The following is a 15,690-nucleotide window of genomic DNA, read 5'->3' on the forward strand; positions in this document are numbered from 1 at the left end:
TAGGATAGTTGTTCACAATAATCCCGCCCCCAGCCCCTGATGTAAGTGGTTCGTGGTTCCAGACCAGCAAAGAGTTGGTACCGTTCTGGAACCAGTTTTCCTGGCAGAGAGCCGGTTCTTGGGCTGTTGAAAAGCGAAGAAGTGGTTCAAGATAAGACACCACCTCCGAATCGGCCCTGGAAATGCCTTGGTCCAAAAGGGTAATAATAGGTGCACAAAAAATGGAGAAAAAAGATGCAGTGGCCTCTAGGGGTGGCCAGACATCATGCAGTATCATTTACTTTTCTGCATGCTGGCAGAGTTTCTGTGCACTGGTGCCCCCCTTGAGTGCAGCTGGTGCCCCCCTTGAGTGCAGCTGGTGCCCTTTCTAAATTTCCGCCCCTGCACCTCAGATAAACTGAGTGCACCACTGCCTATGATCATGATCTTTGGTTGGTGACAGAGAGAATAAGTATTGTATTGTGTAAAGCAGAAAATGAAATGAGGTTCCTCCAGAGTTCAGTCATCCAGAGGGAGCTCGGTGTGGAACCACGTCGTTCTCTCGAAAGGGCATCTGGTCCGGAACGACTCCCATTAGAGGTTTTCTAGATTTAGTACACGCTCGAGGTCTTGTTTATCTCGTCTGGCTTTGGGGTTTTCCCAGGCGGCAACCTCACATAAGCCTGCAATCTCACAAAAGTCCTGCAGGGGGCACCAACGTCAGTTGCAAAAGAAGTCCGGTCTATCTATCACCTCCTATCTATCACAATACAAAATGAGACGACTTCTCACTTGATTTATCACTTCAGTAAAAATTCTCATGGCAACATTATGGCCTTAGTCACTTGTTTCAAGTTTTCTTCAATACAATATGATGTGAAAGCGGTAAATAATGGTCCCATTTAGAAGGACATAGATCTTAAAGCAGCCCAATGTGTAACCAAATGTCAATAGAAATGCATGTAATTTTATATAAACCTTCAAATTTGTCTATTTCAATACTTTAACTGTAAATAAATTACATTTAAAACACTATTCAGATAATATTTTGCACTACCAACTGCATTTTCCTCCTGTGTGGCATTCAATCAATTTGACACTGTTATCGAAACTTTGAGTATCTCTGAATTATGCTCTCTTAATATCATAAAGAGCCACCAGACTCCTGTAAAAAGCAGTAATTTGTTGGTCTACCACTGCCTTGATTGGTTAGTTAATTTGGCTAATTGTGTTACTTTAGTGAATCTGAATTAAAACATTCAACATTAAAAAACAAAAGTCTCACAATCAAACAAACTAACAGATCAAGGTTTAATTTAAAGGTATATTATGCAGAAATGCCATAAAAAACAATCACTTATCATCATTTTGACCCACTTGTGTTGGTGTCTGTATCCGCAGAGATCCTGCCCTGTGCCTTTATTCTCTCTTTTCTTCTTATTTTGCTGTTTAGGACGTGTTATAAAAGTCAGCATCCACCCAGCAGGGGGCGCCAGAGTCTCACGCACTGAAACACGCTCTCGCTGCTGGCAGATGGTCGCTCCGTTTACATTCCTGGTCCTCTTGGCAGTGTCAGAGTGTGTAAGTGTGTGAATAAAGAGGCAGAGTTACAGTACTGAAGTTTTTACACTCAACCAGAGACAGACAGAGAGGAAACTGTGCAGTTTAAATAAACACACAGAGGGGGGGTGTTTGATTTTCTGCGTTCTGTGCTCTGTTACTGTAAATCAAGCGCACCTCAAAGAGGCTGAAATGTTTGAAATGTCTTTAGAATAATGTTCAGGTCAGTCACGGTGCGTTCAGAGACAGATAGTGTTTCTCTCACTGAGTCCGAAGATTAAAAAAAATCAGCTGTATGCAATGTTTTTTATGTCACTATGAGGAGGAGAAAATTAGTCCATGTTTTTTATACTTGCAGGGAAAACTTCAGGCAATTTTGGACATAATGTGACAATGATTACGGCTCCATTTTGCTCTGAAAACTCCTTGTTTCGTGTGTGCGGTGCCACAACAGGTTTGAGTGACCTGCATGGTTAGTAGAAACAAGGCGGTCAACCAGGCATGTCTGACAAAACTGAGGAAAAGCTAATATTGTGTGTCTGAATACTCTGAACTGTAAACGAGTTTACAAAAGTTTCCTGTTTCAGAAACACATTTCCAGTGGAGGTGCATGTTTCTTAGCACAGGATGAATGCATCTTCAATGCAGGAATTAACAAAATGACGTAGTCCTGTAGTTTGGAAAATTATTTTGCTTTAAAAACATTATGCAAATGGTTTGAAGTGACATTTTGTTATTTTCAACATTAAAGAACTTGTAGATAGTGTTAGCCGATGTTGTGGATTTACCCCTAGATGGGATCTATCTTGTTTTTTTTCTAAAAAAAATTTGTGCGTGTGCAGTGCACCTGCCAATGGAAGAGGAAACACACAGCCGGGATGCTGTCAGGAATTTGTTTTTGGCTTGAAGATACAAGACTATGACAAAGATGAAGAATATGATAATTAATTAGATTAATCTAATAGAAAATATTACGAATTACATTTCCAGACATGCATTCAGTGATCTGTAGTGGAAACACTGCTAATATTATACTTATATAAGACTATATCGTGCAATATCCATATTGTTGTGTTGCGTATGAACATAATTATGACTTTGGTGTCAAATGTATTGAATGCATGAGCAAAAGGGATTATGTTTGGACTAATCAGGTATTGTACAAATCTGCATCATCTGCCTTATTATCAGAACTTCTCGGCAGCTTTTACACCTCAGAGAGGAAACACTGAGTAAGATTTTCTGATGTTTCTATTCTTAACTGATTCAGGAGGGAGCTGAACTCACAGATCTGAGCCTCTGGTCCTCCTCCACTCAGAGGATGTTTACACATCACTATGTGTGTGTGTGTGTGTGTGTGTGTCATCCGGGTTGAGCAGAGTCATGCATTTTTTCCATTACCCTCATCAAATCAATGTTAAACACTCCCCCTCCATCTACTGTCCCTGTGGTGCAACCACAGAGTGTGTGTGTGTGTGTGTGTGTATGTGTGTGTGTGTGTGTGTGTGTGTCACCAAATGCCCGATCAATAAACAGATAGGATATTGGATCAGTAAAAAACTGGGACAACCAGTCTGCCTGATGTGGTTTCCAGATAAACTGCGGCTGATTTAAACCAGTTTGTTGTCGTTTCACAGCAGCTCAGATTCTGTCTACTTCTGAGAAAATATATAAAAAATAAAGCAAATACATTAAAAAAAACGACTTTAGTGATCTCAGTTCTTTTCCTTTTAACGCCTCAAGCGGGTTCACATTTAAGGCTTTGAGTGAAATACTGTTATGACATGTAAAACAGAGATTCATTCGCCCATCAGGATGATTAAAGATGCTAATTAGCAAAGCTTAGTATGTCGCCAATAATATTGTCAACATGGTAAACATTATAACCTATAACTTTATATAAACAAACGAGGACCTCCTGAGATGAAATGTGAAGCCAATTAAAAAAACTGCAGTTCCTCGACTGGCCACTTGGGGCTGGCTCCACAACCGAGTCAATCCTCATAGACCTCCATGTTAAAATGCCCAACTTTACAGCAGAAATAAACCTATTACAGCCTGGTACAAAAAAACAGATTTGACCTGAATACCAAATTTTTCCCTTCAAGATAGCTGTGAGGGTGGTACATTTTTATTTAACTAATGTATATTAAGGCTTAAAGTTGCACTTAAGATCAGCATGTCAGCTCAAAGTACCACAAATACAGACTCACAAATCTGCAAGCGTGGCTATAGTCTCATAAATGTAACTTCCATGAATACCGAGTCCAACATTTGGATTGATAACTCAACAGAGTTTGAATGCAGCCTGAGAGGCTAAACTCAGGGCACAAAAGTCCCATTTTAAGGCACGGTCCCATCCATTAGCCGAACGCTCCACCTGTTTTTTCTCATCCTCACAGAGGTGTCAGCCTGTGACCCTTACGTCATGACGGCTGCTGAGTAAAAACTGCCTCTTCTTCAACTGTGGCTAACGGACCACGCATCACCCCAGCAACGGTAAACATCCAGGAGGCCCGGGGGTTCGAGACCTGAGAGTGTGTTTATGTGAAGAGGAGAGAGGTTTGATCCCTGCAGCTCCTTCAGAGAGAAACTAAAAAACAAGACACAGATGACAACGCTTTGATCAGTAATTATTACATTGAATAACATACTAAAAGAACTAATATGAAGAATTTAAAAGTAAGAAAAATTATGAAAAACTGCTTATCTTATCTGCTGAAATAACGAAAGCTGCTAGTTAACTTTTAGTCTAAACTTCTTCCCACACAGTGTATGTTATAGTCTTGAACTGGGCTTTTTCAGATGTCAAAATACTGTAGTTAGGTAAAAATATTCAAACTCTTGGCTTGAAGGTTAGTACAGTGCTTTGTAAGAGCAGATAATTGGATGTGTTAACATTTTAACAGCTAATGTCAGATCAGATAAATACACTGTTTTGTCAAATCTTTATACTGGTGGTTACACATTTGTAGAGAGCATAAACTGTCTTGACTCTTGTTAAATTGCTAACCTGCACAATACTGGAGCCCAATGTGTTGTACAGCCTCTTTTTGGCCAAAAAAATCTTAAATCCACCAGAGGACCTGCCTTATATACTAACAGGTACCAAGCTATAATTGGACAATCACTTTTTTGGGGGACAAGTTTAAAGAGCAGTCATTTTTAAATAATACAAGCAAAAATAATAACATAAAAGTAAAATAAATTAAATTAATCAAAGAAAAAAAATGAAATCTCTATTTATAGTGACAGTCGTTAGAGGATCGTCCCTGTGAGGAGACCAAAAATGCCTTCACTAAAAGGCACAAAAACATAAAAAACACAATGACCAGGGGTCCCTATACTTTTACTAACGAGGGTCATCTGCTAGATACAAGCGGCAACCTCCGGGTCTGAGCAGGGAGGCAAACCAGGAAGTGCCTTAAGCTGCATTCTTCCAGGAGGGGGCACTAACGGCAGCTGCAGAAGTATTTAGGTCCATTCATTTCATTACAAAATGACAAAAGTTCTCACTTGATTTTTTTACCTTAGATTTTTTTTTTAAACAACAGTATGGTCTCAATCGCTGCTAAAAAATCTTCGAGACAATTTGATATTAATAGCGTAAATAATGGCCCCATTTAGAAGAAAACAGAAGATAAAGAATCGTGTGATTTGGGGCGTGGCTACCTTTGATTGACAGGTCACAAACAAGGCGAGCCGTCATCAGGAGAGAAGCAGAAAAAGTTACATATATATATATATATATATATATTTTTTTTTTTTAAAGGCCGTTTAGCGGTTCAATCTCATAACTTTGACCCTTTCACTGTGTTTTCACTTAATGACAGTTTATTTGAATGTTTTTTTCATTAAAAATGTCTTGTTCAGCATTTGGTTGGACTAACAGACACTCCAAGGAGTAGCTGTTAATTTTTCTGAGGTAAGTTACATACATTTTGTTTTTGTTTTTTGCTAGCCAAACTAACACCTCAGTTCACCAGCACCCCAGGGCCACAAACAAATGGGTGACGTCACAGTGACTATGTCCATTATTTATACAGTCTATGGCTAGATCCCTGTTTCTTATACTTTTGTGGGGCTGGAGTCTATTAAAAACTGACCTATATTCCTGTCCCATGATAAACAGTAAAATTTAATCCCATCCCTCAGGAATCCAGCAGGAGTCACAGGAATCCTAAAAAAAGTTCATCCTCTAGTGATCGTCTGAATATCATGATTTTGAGAGAACTGTTCCTTTAAGACTTTATTCTGCACAGTGTTGAACTGAAAACAATTGAAACCTCAAGAAAACAGCACAGAGGACACAGTGGAAACTACAGGACATCCTGAACAGTCACCTGTCACACATACACAGACAGTCATCCAACCTTTAACCCGACAGTGATGGTCCTTCACAGTCAGTTTTTTTAAGTCATTTTGAAGATAAGTCAGAAAAATGATGAGCCCAAATGGTCAAACAGGAAAACGAGCTGCATTCGAAACTGTCAGCTGACTCCGTTCGCTGCTGATCATCTCTTTTGTCGACTCGCTGAAGGTGAGAATCACTGCAGACGCCATCGTCCACAACATGACAACCAGAGGGAACTTCAACGAGCTACAGAACATATGAACCGATGCTCTAGGTGTTTTTTCAGAGGACGGCGAGGTCGTGGCAGCTCTTGGAGCGCACTTTGACCGCCATGCGCTGGTTGTTGCGAGCCACCAGTCGGTCCAGGAAGCGCCGGGCCTTCTGGGTGAGGCTCTCTTTGCGCTTGTAGATAGAGCGTCGGCGCTGGACGGCCTCACTGCCATCCCGACGGAGGCGGATCTGTCGGATCACGCCCTCGAACAGCTCGGTCACATTGTGCTGCAAAGACGCCGACGTCTCGATGAACTTGCAGTCAAACACCACGGCACACGCTCGGCCCTCTGGGAAACAAAGACACACAGGCGGAGAATATATTATCATAACAGATATAGATACGCGTATGTACAATAGGCATCGAGTTCAGCTTTGCACTCGTCGCCATTGTCTCCATCGGAAACGGGGAACAGACCACATTTGGACTGCGGAGGAGCGAGAGGGATCTGACAACACTGACTACACGCCTCTCTACACTGGCACCCTGACTGAGAGAAGCTGCTGCTGTTTGCATTAACTGGAGCAATAACTGGGATGTTAGTTTTGGCTAGAAAAAATAAAAACTAAATATTTGTTACTGACCTGAAATAATGAACAGCGACTCCTTGGAGTGTCTGTTAGTCCAACCAAACGCTGATGGAGGTGAAGATATTTTTAATCAACAAAATGCTCAAATAAACTGTCATTAAGTGAAAATACAGTGTGAAAGGGTCAAAGTTATGAGACCACACCGGTAAACGTCCTTTAAATATATATATATATATATATATATATATATATACATAAACATAACTTTATTGACACGTTGCCGTGGATACGCATTTTTCTGCTTCTCTTCTGATGATGTTTGCCTTGTTAGTGACCTGTCAATCAAAGGTAGCCATGCCCCAAATCATACGATTCTTTATCTTCTACTTTCTTCTAAATGGGGTTAGAGACCATAGTGTAGTCTTAAAAAAATTCTGAGGTAATAGATCAAGTGAGAAGTTTTCTCATTTTGTATTGAAATGAATGGACCCAAATGCTTTTTGCAGCCACTGTCAGCGCCCCCTGCTGGAATATTCAGTATAATGCAGCTTAAGGCACTTCCTGGTTTGCCTCACTGTCAGACTTGGAGGTTGCCGCTTGGTATGTTTGGTATCCACTCCCTGTGACCTTTGGCCCTCACCTTCCACAGCGACTTCTCTGGACCGCACCAGGTCGCTCTTGTTGCCCACGAGGATGATGGGAAGGTTTTCAGCCTGTCGGGTGCGTCGCAACGTAATACGGAGCTCAGCCGCCGCGTCGAAGCTGGAGCGGTCTGTGACGGAGTAGACGATGACGTAAGCACTCCCAACCTTCAGACAGTTGTCCTGAGAGGAGTCGTCGTCCTCCTCCTGACAGGACGAGAGACACGGACACAGAAATGGAGAGATAAAGAAACATCTCAAGTATTAACTTGTAGCTCTTGAATGCTGAATGCGAACATAAAACATTGAGTGTGTCCTTTAATTTTTTAGACATTTTAATGCAGAAATTTTACATACTACACCTTTAACTTCCCTGAAAATAAACAGCCTGCATCTTCCAGACTTCGAATTATCCTTATAAAACTTCCACCTAACTTGACAGTAAAAGATTTCTGGTTTTATAAAGAGTATTCTGTAAAACGTGTCTTTGCATCAAGTTTATCCAATTGAAAAAAAACAAATATTACCTCCTGATCTTAACAAAACAAGCTTAAGTTCATCATCAGTACATCATCGTCCCTTTCCAAATGTCCTCACTTCCTAAAAGTGTCCTCACTCTGTTGGTTACAAACTTCTAGTACACACACAAACACACACACATCAACACACACACACTGTACCAGTTTGTCATTCTCCCAGGTGTCCATTACGATGAGCGTGGTTTCCTCTCCATCTACTGTCAGTGTTCGCTCGTATGTGTCCACTGTAACAAAACAAGAAACAAAAACAATAAACAACATTATTATCTGCAGCTCTCTGAGCTAAATGCTAACTTCAGCATGCTAACATGCTTAGAATACAAACAATTGTTATCTGGCACTAAACACTCACTGATGATGTTGATGGTTTTGCAGTTTTTCTGTCATAAATCAGTATTAGGCACATTAAAACATGATAATGGCGCTACATTAAAAGTCACAGGATCACCAGAGTTATTTTTACAAATTCATGGTAATCTATCCAATAGTTGTGGAGACATTTCAGTCTGGACCAAAGTGGTGGTGAACATCTAATAAAAAACATGAACCATTTTCGGACCCTTTTTTATTGCGTCCATACTGCGGTGAACTATTGTAGTTCTTAGAATCCCCTTTTTGAGAAGTTTTTTCAGCTTCTATTTCCTAGTAGACACTCGTCCAGCAGAAGAGGAATTGTGAGTGATGTAAGTGTACGCAGATTGATTGAACGCAGCTGACGCAGCACTGGCAACAGCCATTTTTAAAACCTTATAGTCTCAGCACAATCCTCCGGACAGATTGAGAGACAGTGAAGTCCAGGCATTACTGAACATAAGTGCAACAGGGAAAAAACATTATGATTTTGACTTGTCAACCGCCGGACAGCTTACGCGTTCCTATTGGCGGTCCAAATTAAAACAGAAAAGAGCCCTTGTAGGTACGTAATTCTCAGAGGAACTCCCTAGTGGATAGTATTTCTCAGGGAGAACCCAGACTATCAACAACAAATCACAACTGCCCCTTATATCTGTGATCATACAAAGCTAAACAGCAACATTGTGATGGCAACACAGTTAATAACTTGAAGTAAACAGGACAATTACAACCTGTAAAACTAAAGAGACTGTAAGAACACGTGGAGCTCAGTGAACCTGAAAACTGTCAGCAGACAGGCTCTGCCCCCTCACAGCATGTCATACTATCATTGGATCAATACTGGCTGTCAATCAGGGCCTCAGGCCAATCAACACGTGACACAGGAGCCGATCAATGATGTCGGGTCAGTCAAGGTCGTGATGTCAGAGCAAATTCAGAGACAGAAAACTGAGCACTGAGCTGCTGAAGAGTATAAAAGCTACAACACAACAATAAAACATGACGTTCTCAATTGTTTCACTCCGTCACTTCCATAAAGTTGTTGTTGTCAACATTTGTTGTCGAAATCTGCAAGCGGTAGAGGTCACAGTCTGTAGAAGTTACAAGAACCACATCTAAAGTTCACTGATCAGCATGCTGTATCTTGATAGTTTAATCCTTACAAAAAGTGTAAAGAGCGTTTTCAGGGTTCGCAAAGACGCTTTACAGCCAAGAACCAAGAACGATACTTATAACAGTAACAATGTGAGCATCCACACTGATAAACAATATTATCCCAATGATATCTTATCAGTCATATTTGGGCTTGATCAACTTAGACTTCTTGGGGCATTTCATATTTTTTTTATCCTTTTTTCATGCTAAATTACTTATTATCCAAACTTTTAAGCACACCTGTGGTAAACAGAAGATTCAACAGATCTGTCAATTAAAACAATTAGCGGTGTGGAGTCCGTCATCCACTTTAGTTTTTAAGACAATACAGTTATAGTCATATTTGTACTTGTTATGTCATTCTTGGTGTGGACGGCCCTTTAAGGTTATGTGGATTTTGTTGCATTTGGATAAAGCTGAGCCAGCTGTTTCTAGTCTTTATGCTAAGCTAAGTTAGCCGGCTAGACATTTTTCCATTTTCCAGCACCTTAAAAAAACTCCCAGATAGCATATTCCCTACAGCCCACTCTTATAAAAGCAATATTTGTAAAGCAAACAAAGACTCTCTAACTCTGATAAACTGTTTTACAGCATTTGCCACCATGAGCTTACAGACCAAGGAAGTCTGTGGCAGCAAAACATCCAATAACTAAGAAAAGGTGGGTTTTATAACTATAACCGAGATCAACTTCTTTCTAGTTTATAACCATTCTTTCCAAACTATAAAATATTGGTTTAAAGAGAAAACAGTTTAACTTTATAAACTTTCAGACAACCAAACAGAACATCTCACCTCCAGGTTGCTCGTCTTTCTCTGTTATCCCGGCAAAGATTCCTGCCAGGCTGGTCTTTCCGACGCCATGGTCGCCTAGCAACACCACTCTGTAAACACAGTCCGAGTCGCTCTGCGAGTCGTCCTCCGAGTCTGAACTCCACTGGGCGCGATAGTGGAGGGACTTGTCTCCAGGGTGGTAGGATGCCGACTGTCCCAGAGGAGGGTGGCTGCGTTCGGGGCTCGGCTGCTCCGGGTCCGGCTGGGTGCTGCCGGGGAGTCGAGGGTCCTGGAGGTCTCGAGTCCAGGACGGGTGCTGGTAGAAGTGGGCGGGAGGAATCGGCGTGCTGCCTCGCCGCCGCAGGGGCTCCTTCTCTCTCTGGGTGTTCAGGGTCATGTTTTTATGGTAACGGCATCGGGACAGGACAGACCTGAGGGAAGAGACAGGTTTCAGAATAAAGTCCTGTTCAATATCGGCTTTAAGATTGTTGACAGTTCTTTTTATTGGCATCAAAATGACCACAGAGCATTTCTTTGGCATAGAAAGCTGAAGTCCCTCCCCCTGTCCAATCTACAGTAAGATAAGACCCTGTTTACACTTGGTTTTAAAATGCGTCTTGGGAATCACAAGTGATCAGATGATCGGATCACAAGTGGTCAGTGCTAAATACAAGTTGAGTTAGGACTGAGTCAGTGATAATAAATAAAAAAACATTTAAGACATTTGCCAAGTTGGTCTAGAACGCATTTCACCACATATATTTTGTGACGAAAAGTTTTGTTCACTGTGAATTCTTTAACACAAAAAAAGCATCAGACAGAACAGGAATACCAGGATACGAAATGCGTATTATCATTATTGTTTACATGAGAATAAACCCTTCCGAGCAGGTAAAAGTCCTTCCCTCTTAAGAGTTTTCATGGAAAACGTTGTGAAGATAAGAGAGACTGATGATAGAGGAGGACACTTTTTTCCCCCAATATTTACATTTAGAGAACATTTCCTGTTACAGACTACCTCCCTATACATTTATGATGACAGTGAGCATGCTTAGTAATGCGTTATGAAGTTACTGTTAGTTGGATTAGACAGGGGTTTAGTGTGATTTTATGCTAGTTCTCACATTATTGCATACATTACTTACAAAACAACTGTTGTAGGTTTCTTACATATAGCAGAGACCCGGACCAGCATCAGTTAAATAAACTGTACAGATATGATTCAACTTAAAAAAAAGAATAAAACTGATTTGGAACTTGAGTCCCAGCTTGAATCCTGGTTACGAGAAACCAAACGGACTCATGAGGACCTCTAGTATGCATAAGAGAGCACGGACACACAAACAAACCTCCTACAATAAATAATTCAGGAATTATAAGGTGCCAAGTACAGGCAGTGATAGTGAAGGCTGGTGAGACCAGGTTAGGTTAGTTAGTGAACTAGTTACTGTAACTTATTTTTGGGTGAATAGTAGCAGCTTAAAAATCTTGCAAAATTACTTTTCAACAAGTAAATTTATTTTAATTATGTTTTTCACATTCAATTACAACAGAACAACAAACTCCAAGTCTCACATCTAAATTAAAATGTCATACAGTGAGTGAATGTTAGTCCATAAGTTAAAAAGAAGTAATGATCTACATCAGGTGCTTTACTTGTAAAAAGGTCATTTCCTTTGTTAACCAATATTAAGTGAATGTTATCATGTGTCAAAAGTAAAAAAATGTGCCAATATAAAAATTCAGCCTGTGATTATGTTTGTGCACATAAAAGATCTCAAAAAAAATGTACTGATATAATTTGGTTTTTGGATATTTGGACATTGTTAAAACATAATTTTCATGTTTTTTTTGCAAGGGGCATCTGAAAAAATGAATTAATAAAGATATCAGCAGAAAATAACATGCAGTAGATAGATAGATGAACTTACCGTACACCCCATGAACAGTCCTGTGTCCGTCCAGCCTCAGTAAACAACAGAACTGAACTGAACCCCGTCTCTCTGTCTCTGTCAGTGTAACAGTACCCTGGTGCCACAGTAACCCGCCTGGAAAAAAAAGTTCCACAACAGCGTTAAAAATTCAGCAGTGGAATCACAGAGTTATCTACCTCCCCCTGTGTGTGTGTGTGTGTGTGTGTGTGTGTGTGTGTGTGTGTGTGTGTGTGTGTGTCAGAGCGACAGCAGAGGAGAAGCAGATAACCGAGGAGCATGTGTGTGTGTGTGTGTGTGTGTGTTGTTTTATCAGTGTGGAGGGTGAGCAGTTGGTTTAGGGAACATTTTGGTCACTTCCTGTTTGACAGTTTGGCTTCATGAAACAGTTCAGTCAGGATACAGAAGTTTACATATAAAACATTACATGATAACAGTTGAACTCCATCTGGGGGATTCAAAGTCACCAACATAAAATGGAAAACACAATGGACTGGATAAAACTTTAAATATTCAGTTTGTTCACTTACTTCAAAGCAACACAATTAAAGATGCTTCTTTTATACACTAAACTGTTTGAAGAGATACTGAACACCAGATGGCTAATGAATAAAAAGTTTCCAAACTAGCTGTCAGATAAATGACTGGCCATACAAAATTCAATTTATTAGCCTTTTACTTACTTTTATATTACAGCAGGTCCAATAAATGATGGACGGTAAATTTCAATCAACTTGTTGCTAATGTAAATACTAACTGCTAACTAATGCCAACTGTGTATATACACACACACACACACACACACACACACACACACATAAAGGTAGACTAATGATATGTGATCCAACTTGTCCCTTAAAAAAATTACTAACAAACACGTCAAATAATAATCAAAACTCTTACTATTGTGAGACATTAAAATGATTAAAGACTAAAGATGGAGCCATCCATAGCCATTTCCAAAGCAGTACCATGCTATGTGTTATGCATGAATGCCAAAAAGTATTTGCTAGTTTACTAGCTAGCTGAGAAGTTACTAACTCGTCATCAAAAGTGAGTGTGCCACTTTAGGTGTGTCATGTGTCAAGAAGGACTACCAAACTCAAACTAAAGACAAGACACAAAATCCAATATATATACACATAAAGGTAGACTAATGATATGTGATTCAATTTGCTAGACGGGTAGAAAAATTACTCAATTAGCCAATGTTTTGTTAGCATTAAGTTAGCATAACATTAGCTAGCTTATTGGTATTCTATTGCACTCAGAACTCAGAAGTCGGAATTTCCAACTTGGATCTTTCCGAGGTAAATGCGTTTCATTGCTCAACCTTGAAAACATGGCCGGCCACAGCAAATTGATGTTTGTTTGGATGTCTTTCGAGCATTTAAAATTATTCTGGGGAAGTACATCAGCTACCTAAGAGAGACTAATGTAGTTTAATTATGGGAAAAAGTATAATTTTTTTTTTACACTTTTACTGTGTGCTTTTTCGTCCCTACTGTGCTCACACAAACTCTTTAATTAGCAGAGTGGGAGTGCAAATACCACTACAAAGTAATCCTAGACTTTTAGTAACACAAATGCTAATTTAAACAACACGAGATAAAAGTGACTGTTTACCTCTCAAGGTGTGCTGGATCCTACCCGAATTCCCGAGTCGGAATCCCGAGTTCAAGGGCTGTTCTATTGCACTTTTCCGACTCGGAGGTCGGATCTTTCCGAGTTCCGAGTGCAATCGAACGCAGCATAAGGGGGAGTGTGCTACCTGTTTGTAAATTGTTAATTGCCTCCAAGAGAAGAGGGAACAAACAGCTGTAAGAGTGACGAGCAGACAATCCTCCATGACATAAATTGCCTACACTAGCTAACAGATGAATCACCACTTTACCAACTAACTGAAAACGTTCTAACTGACAGCGCTTCTAGTTTACTGGCCAACTGAAGAAGGACCAGTTTAAGAACTAGCTAGCTGATGAGGGACTAACAAAAAAAAAGTTTACTAGCTAGCAAATTAATCATCATTTTACCAACTAGCAAGCCAATAAGAACTTACTGAAAGATACCAGTTTACTAGTGAGCTAAGAAAGGGCAGTTTATTAACAGCTAGCTAATAAAAGACTAACTGAAAAAGATACCAGTTTACTAGATAGCTAACTTATTATGGGAGTAACTGTTAAAAAAAAAAAGCCAGTTTAACAACTAACTATACCTGAACCAACAGTTTACCAAGTTAGCAAGCTGATAAAAAAACAATTAACTTACTAGCTAGCTAATAAAGCACTAACTGAAAAAGATGTTATCTAGCTAACTAGTTATAGTTAGGTGATGATAGAAGTAACTGATAATATTTAAAAAACTGTTTAACTAACTGTAAGCTGAACCGTTTACCAGTTTAGTTAGCAAGCTGAAAAATGATTTACTCCCAGATAGCATACACCAAAAACTACCTGAAAACAATACTAGATTAGCTGACTGACAAAGGACCAGCTTACTAACTATCTATATAGCATAGCCATAGGTACTGATCAGAGTAAGTGATAAAAAAATAAAAACAACAACAACTATTATCAGCTGATGAATCGCCATTTTACGAAACGTTAGCTAACATTACCAACTGACAAAGATTCAGTTTCAGCAGTTGAAGTACCAGTTTAAGCCCCAAATTACGGACATTTGAAAACAACAAATGTTTGAGTGCTTAATAATTTTAAGGTAATGTTAAAAATCGGCTGTGAAGAACAAGCAGCAAATTTATCTAGCTAAATGATGGACCAACTGACAAAGATATCGTATAACTAGCTGGAATTAAGCTGCATTGAAATGAATGGGGAAAAAACACCCACATTAAATACAAAGCAATAGTTTCTACATGTTTTGTATAGTTTTTCAGTTTTTTCAATGGCATTGCATAGAAAAATGGTTGTAAAAATATCCATGCTGACTTACATTAGTAGGTTTGATTGGGTTAGTGTCTTCCTTCTCCTGATAGTTGCTGCTTGTTAATCCTATAGCTTGGAATATTATTATCATTTCACTTATTTTACACATTCAGGCCATGTCAGCCTCTGAAGCTTTGTCAAGTCTGAGAAAATAGCTTGTATAATTTCAAACTGAAGGAACATGTTATTGTGTTTTTTTATACCAGCTAGGATGATCCAATGAGACTTAGTGTTTTTGGAGCTTGATCCATATCAAGGACTAACGACTAACTTCTTCTGACTCTGGTGAATCCTCCAACTTTATACTTCATTGCTGTAGTACCACTTTATTTCAGGAAGCCCTCATAGAAATCTAGTATCCAACGATTATGTGACATTCAGTCAAAAATATTGAGTTAGTATAGCATTATTTGGATTTAAAGTCATTATGAAAGACTCAAAAAGTCAACATTTTATTTTTGGATTTACCAGAAATTCTTAATTTTTCATACTCCCACAGTTCCCCTTTGTTTTTTTTGTGGCATGAGCTGACATGGAAAATTAGATTATAGGCTAGAGAAACACACATCACTTCCTTTGTGTCGGTGTAAGTCTCTCTTGCCGAAACTCAATACATCACAGATGTTTAGATTTTATCCACCCCCTCAGTTTAAAAGTTT

The 15,690-nt window shown here is 39.5% G+C and overlaps 1 protein-coding gene across 5 annotated transcripts; it reads right to left on the minus strand.

The window, feature by feature from the left end:
• Positions 1 to 4,998: 4,998 nt before the first annotated feature.
• Positions 4,999 to 15,106, minus strand: rem1 (RAS (RAD and GEM)-like GTP-binding 1). 5 transcript variants are annotated; one of them, XM_059329515.1, is made up of 7 exons: positions 15,039 to 15,106; positions 13,713 to 13,857; positions 12,087 to 12,203; positions 10,177 to 10,586; positions 8,016 to 8,098; positions 7,335 to 7,542; positions 4,999 to 6,453 (listed from the first exon to the last, which is right to left on the minus strand). In XM_059329515.1, exons 4-7 carry the CDS (start codon positions 10,550 to 10,552, stop codon positions 6,176 to 6,178), a joined length of 945 nt encoding a protein of 314 aa, XP_059185498.1. In that variant the 5' UTR covers positions 10,553 to 10,586; positions 12,087 to 12,203; positions 13,713 to 13,857; positions 15,039 to 15,106; the 3' UTR covers positions 4,999 to 6,175. The 5 variants fall into 5 exon arrangements, with proteins under 5 accessions (XP_059185498.1, XP_059185500.1, XP_059185499.1 ...); XM_059329517.1 differs by having other exon boundaries at positions 13,713 to 13,853; positions 15,039 to 15,051; XM_059329516.1 differs by lacking the exon at positions 15,039 to 15,106 and adding an exon at positions 14,704 to 14,962.
• Between the last annotated feature and the right edge of the window lie 584 nt (positions 15,107 to 15,690).

The sequence above is a fragment of the Centropristis striata genome, chromosome 3, assembly GCF_030273125.1.
Source record: "Centropristis striata isolate RG_2023a ecotype Rhode Island chromosome 3, C.striata_1.0, whole genome shotgun sequence".
Lineage (NCBI taxonomy): Eukaryota > Metazoa > Chordata > Actinopteri > Perciformes > Serranidae > Centropristis > Centropristis striata.

Bases quoted from the DNA above. Each gene is read 5' to 3' on its own strand.
- rem1 (XM_059329518.1), bottom strand. From the start codon at position 10,696: ATGCCAAAGAAATGCTCTGTGGTCATTTTGATGCCAATAAAAAGAACT. The intron at 8,099-10,176 runs GTGAGATGTTCT...GTTTTGTTACAG, and splicing joins GAAAGACGAGCAACCTGGAG to TGGACACATACGAGCGAACA. The intron at 6,454-7,334 runs GTGAGGGCCAAA...TTTGTTTCCCAG, and splicing joins CAGAGAAGTCGCTGTGGAAG to AGGGCCGAGCGTGTGCCGTG.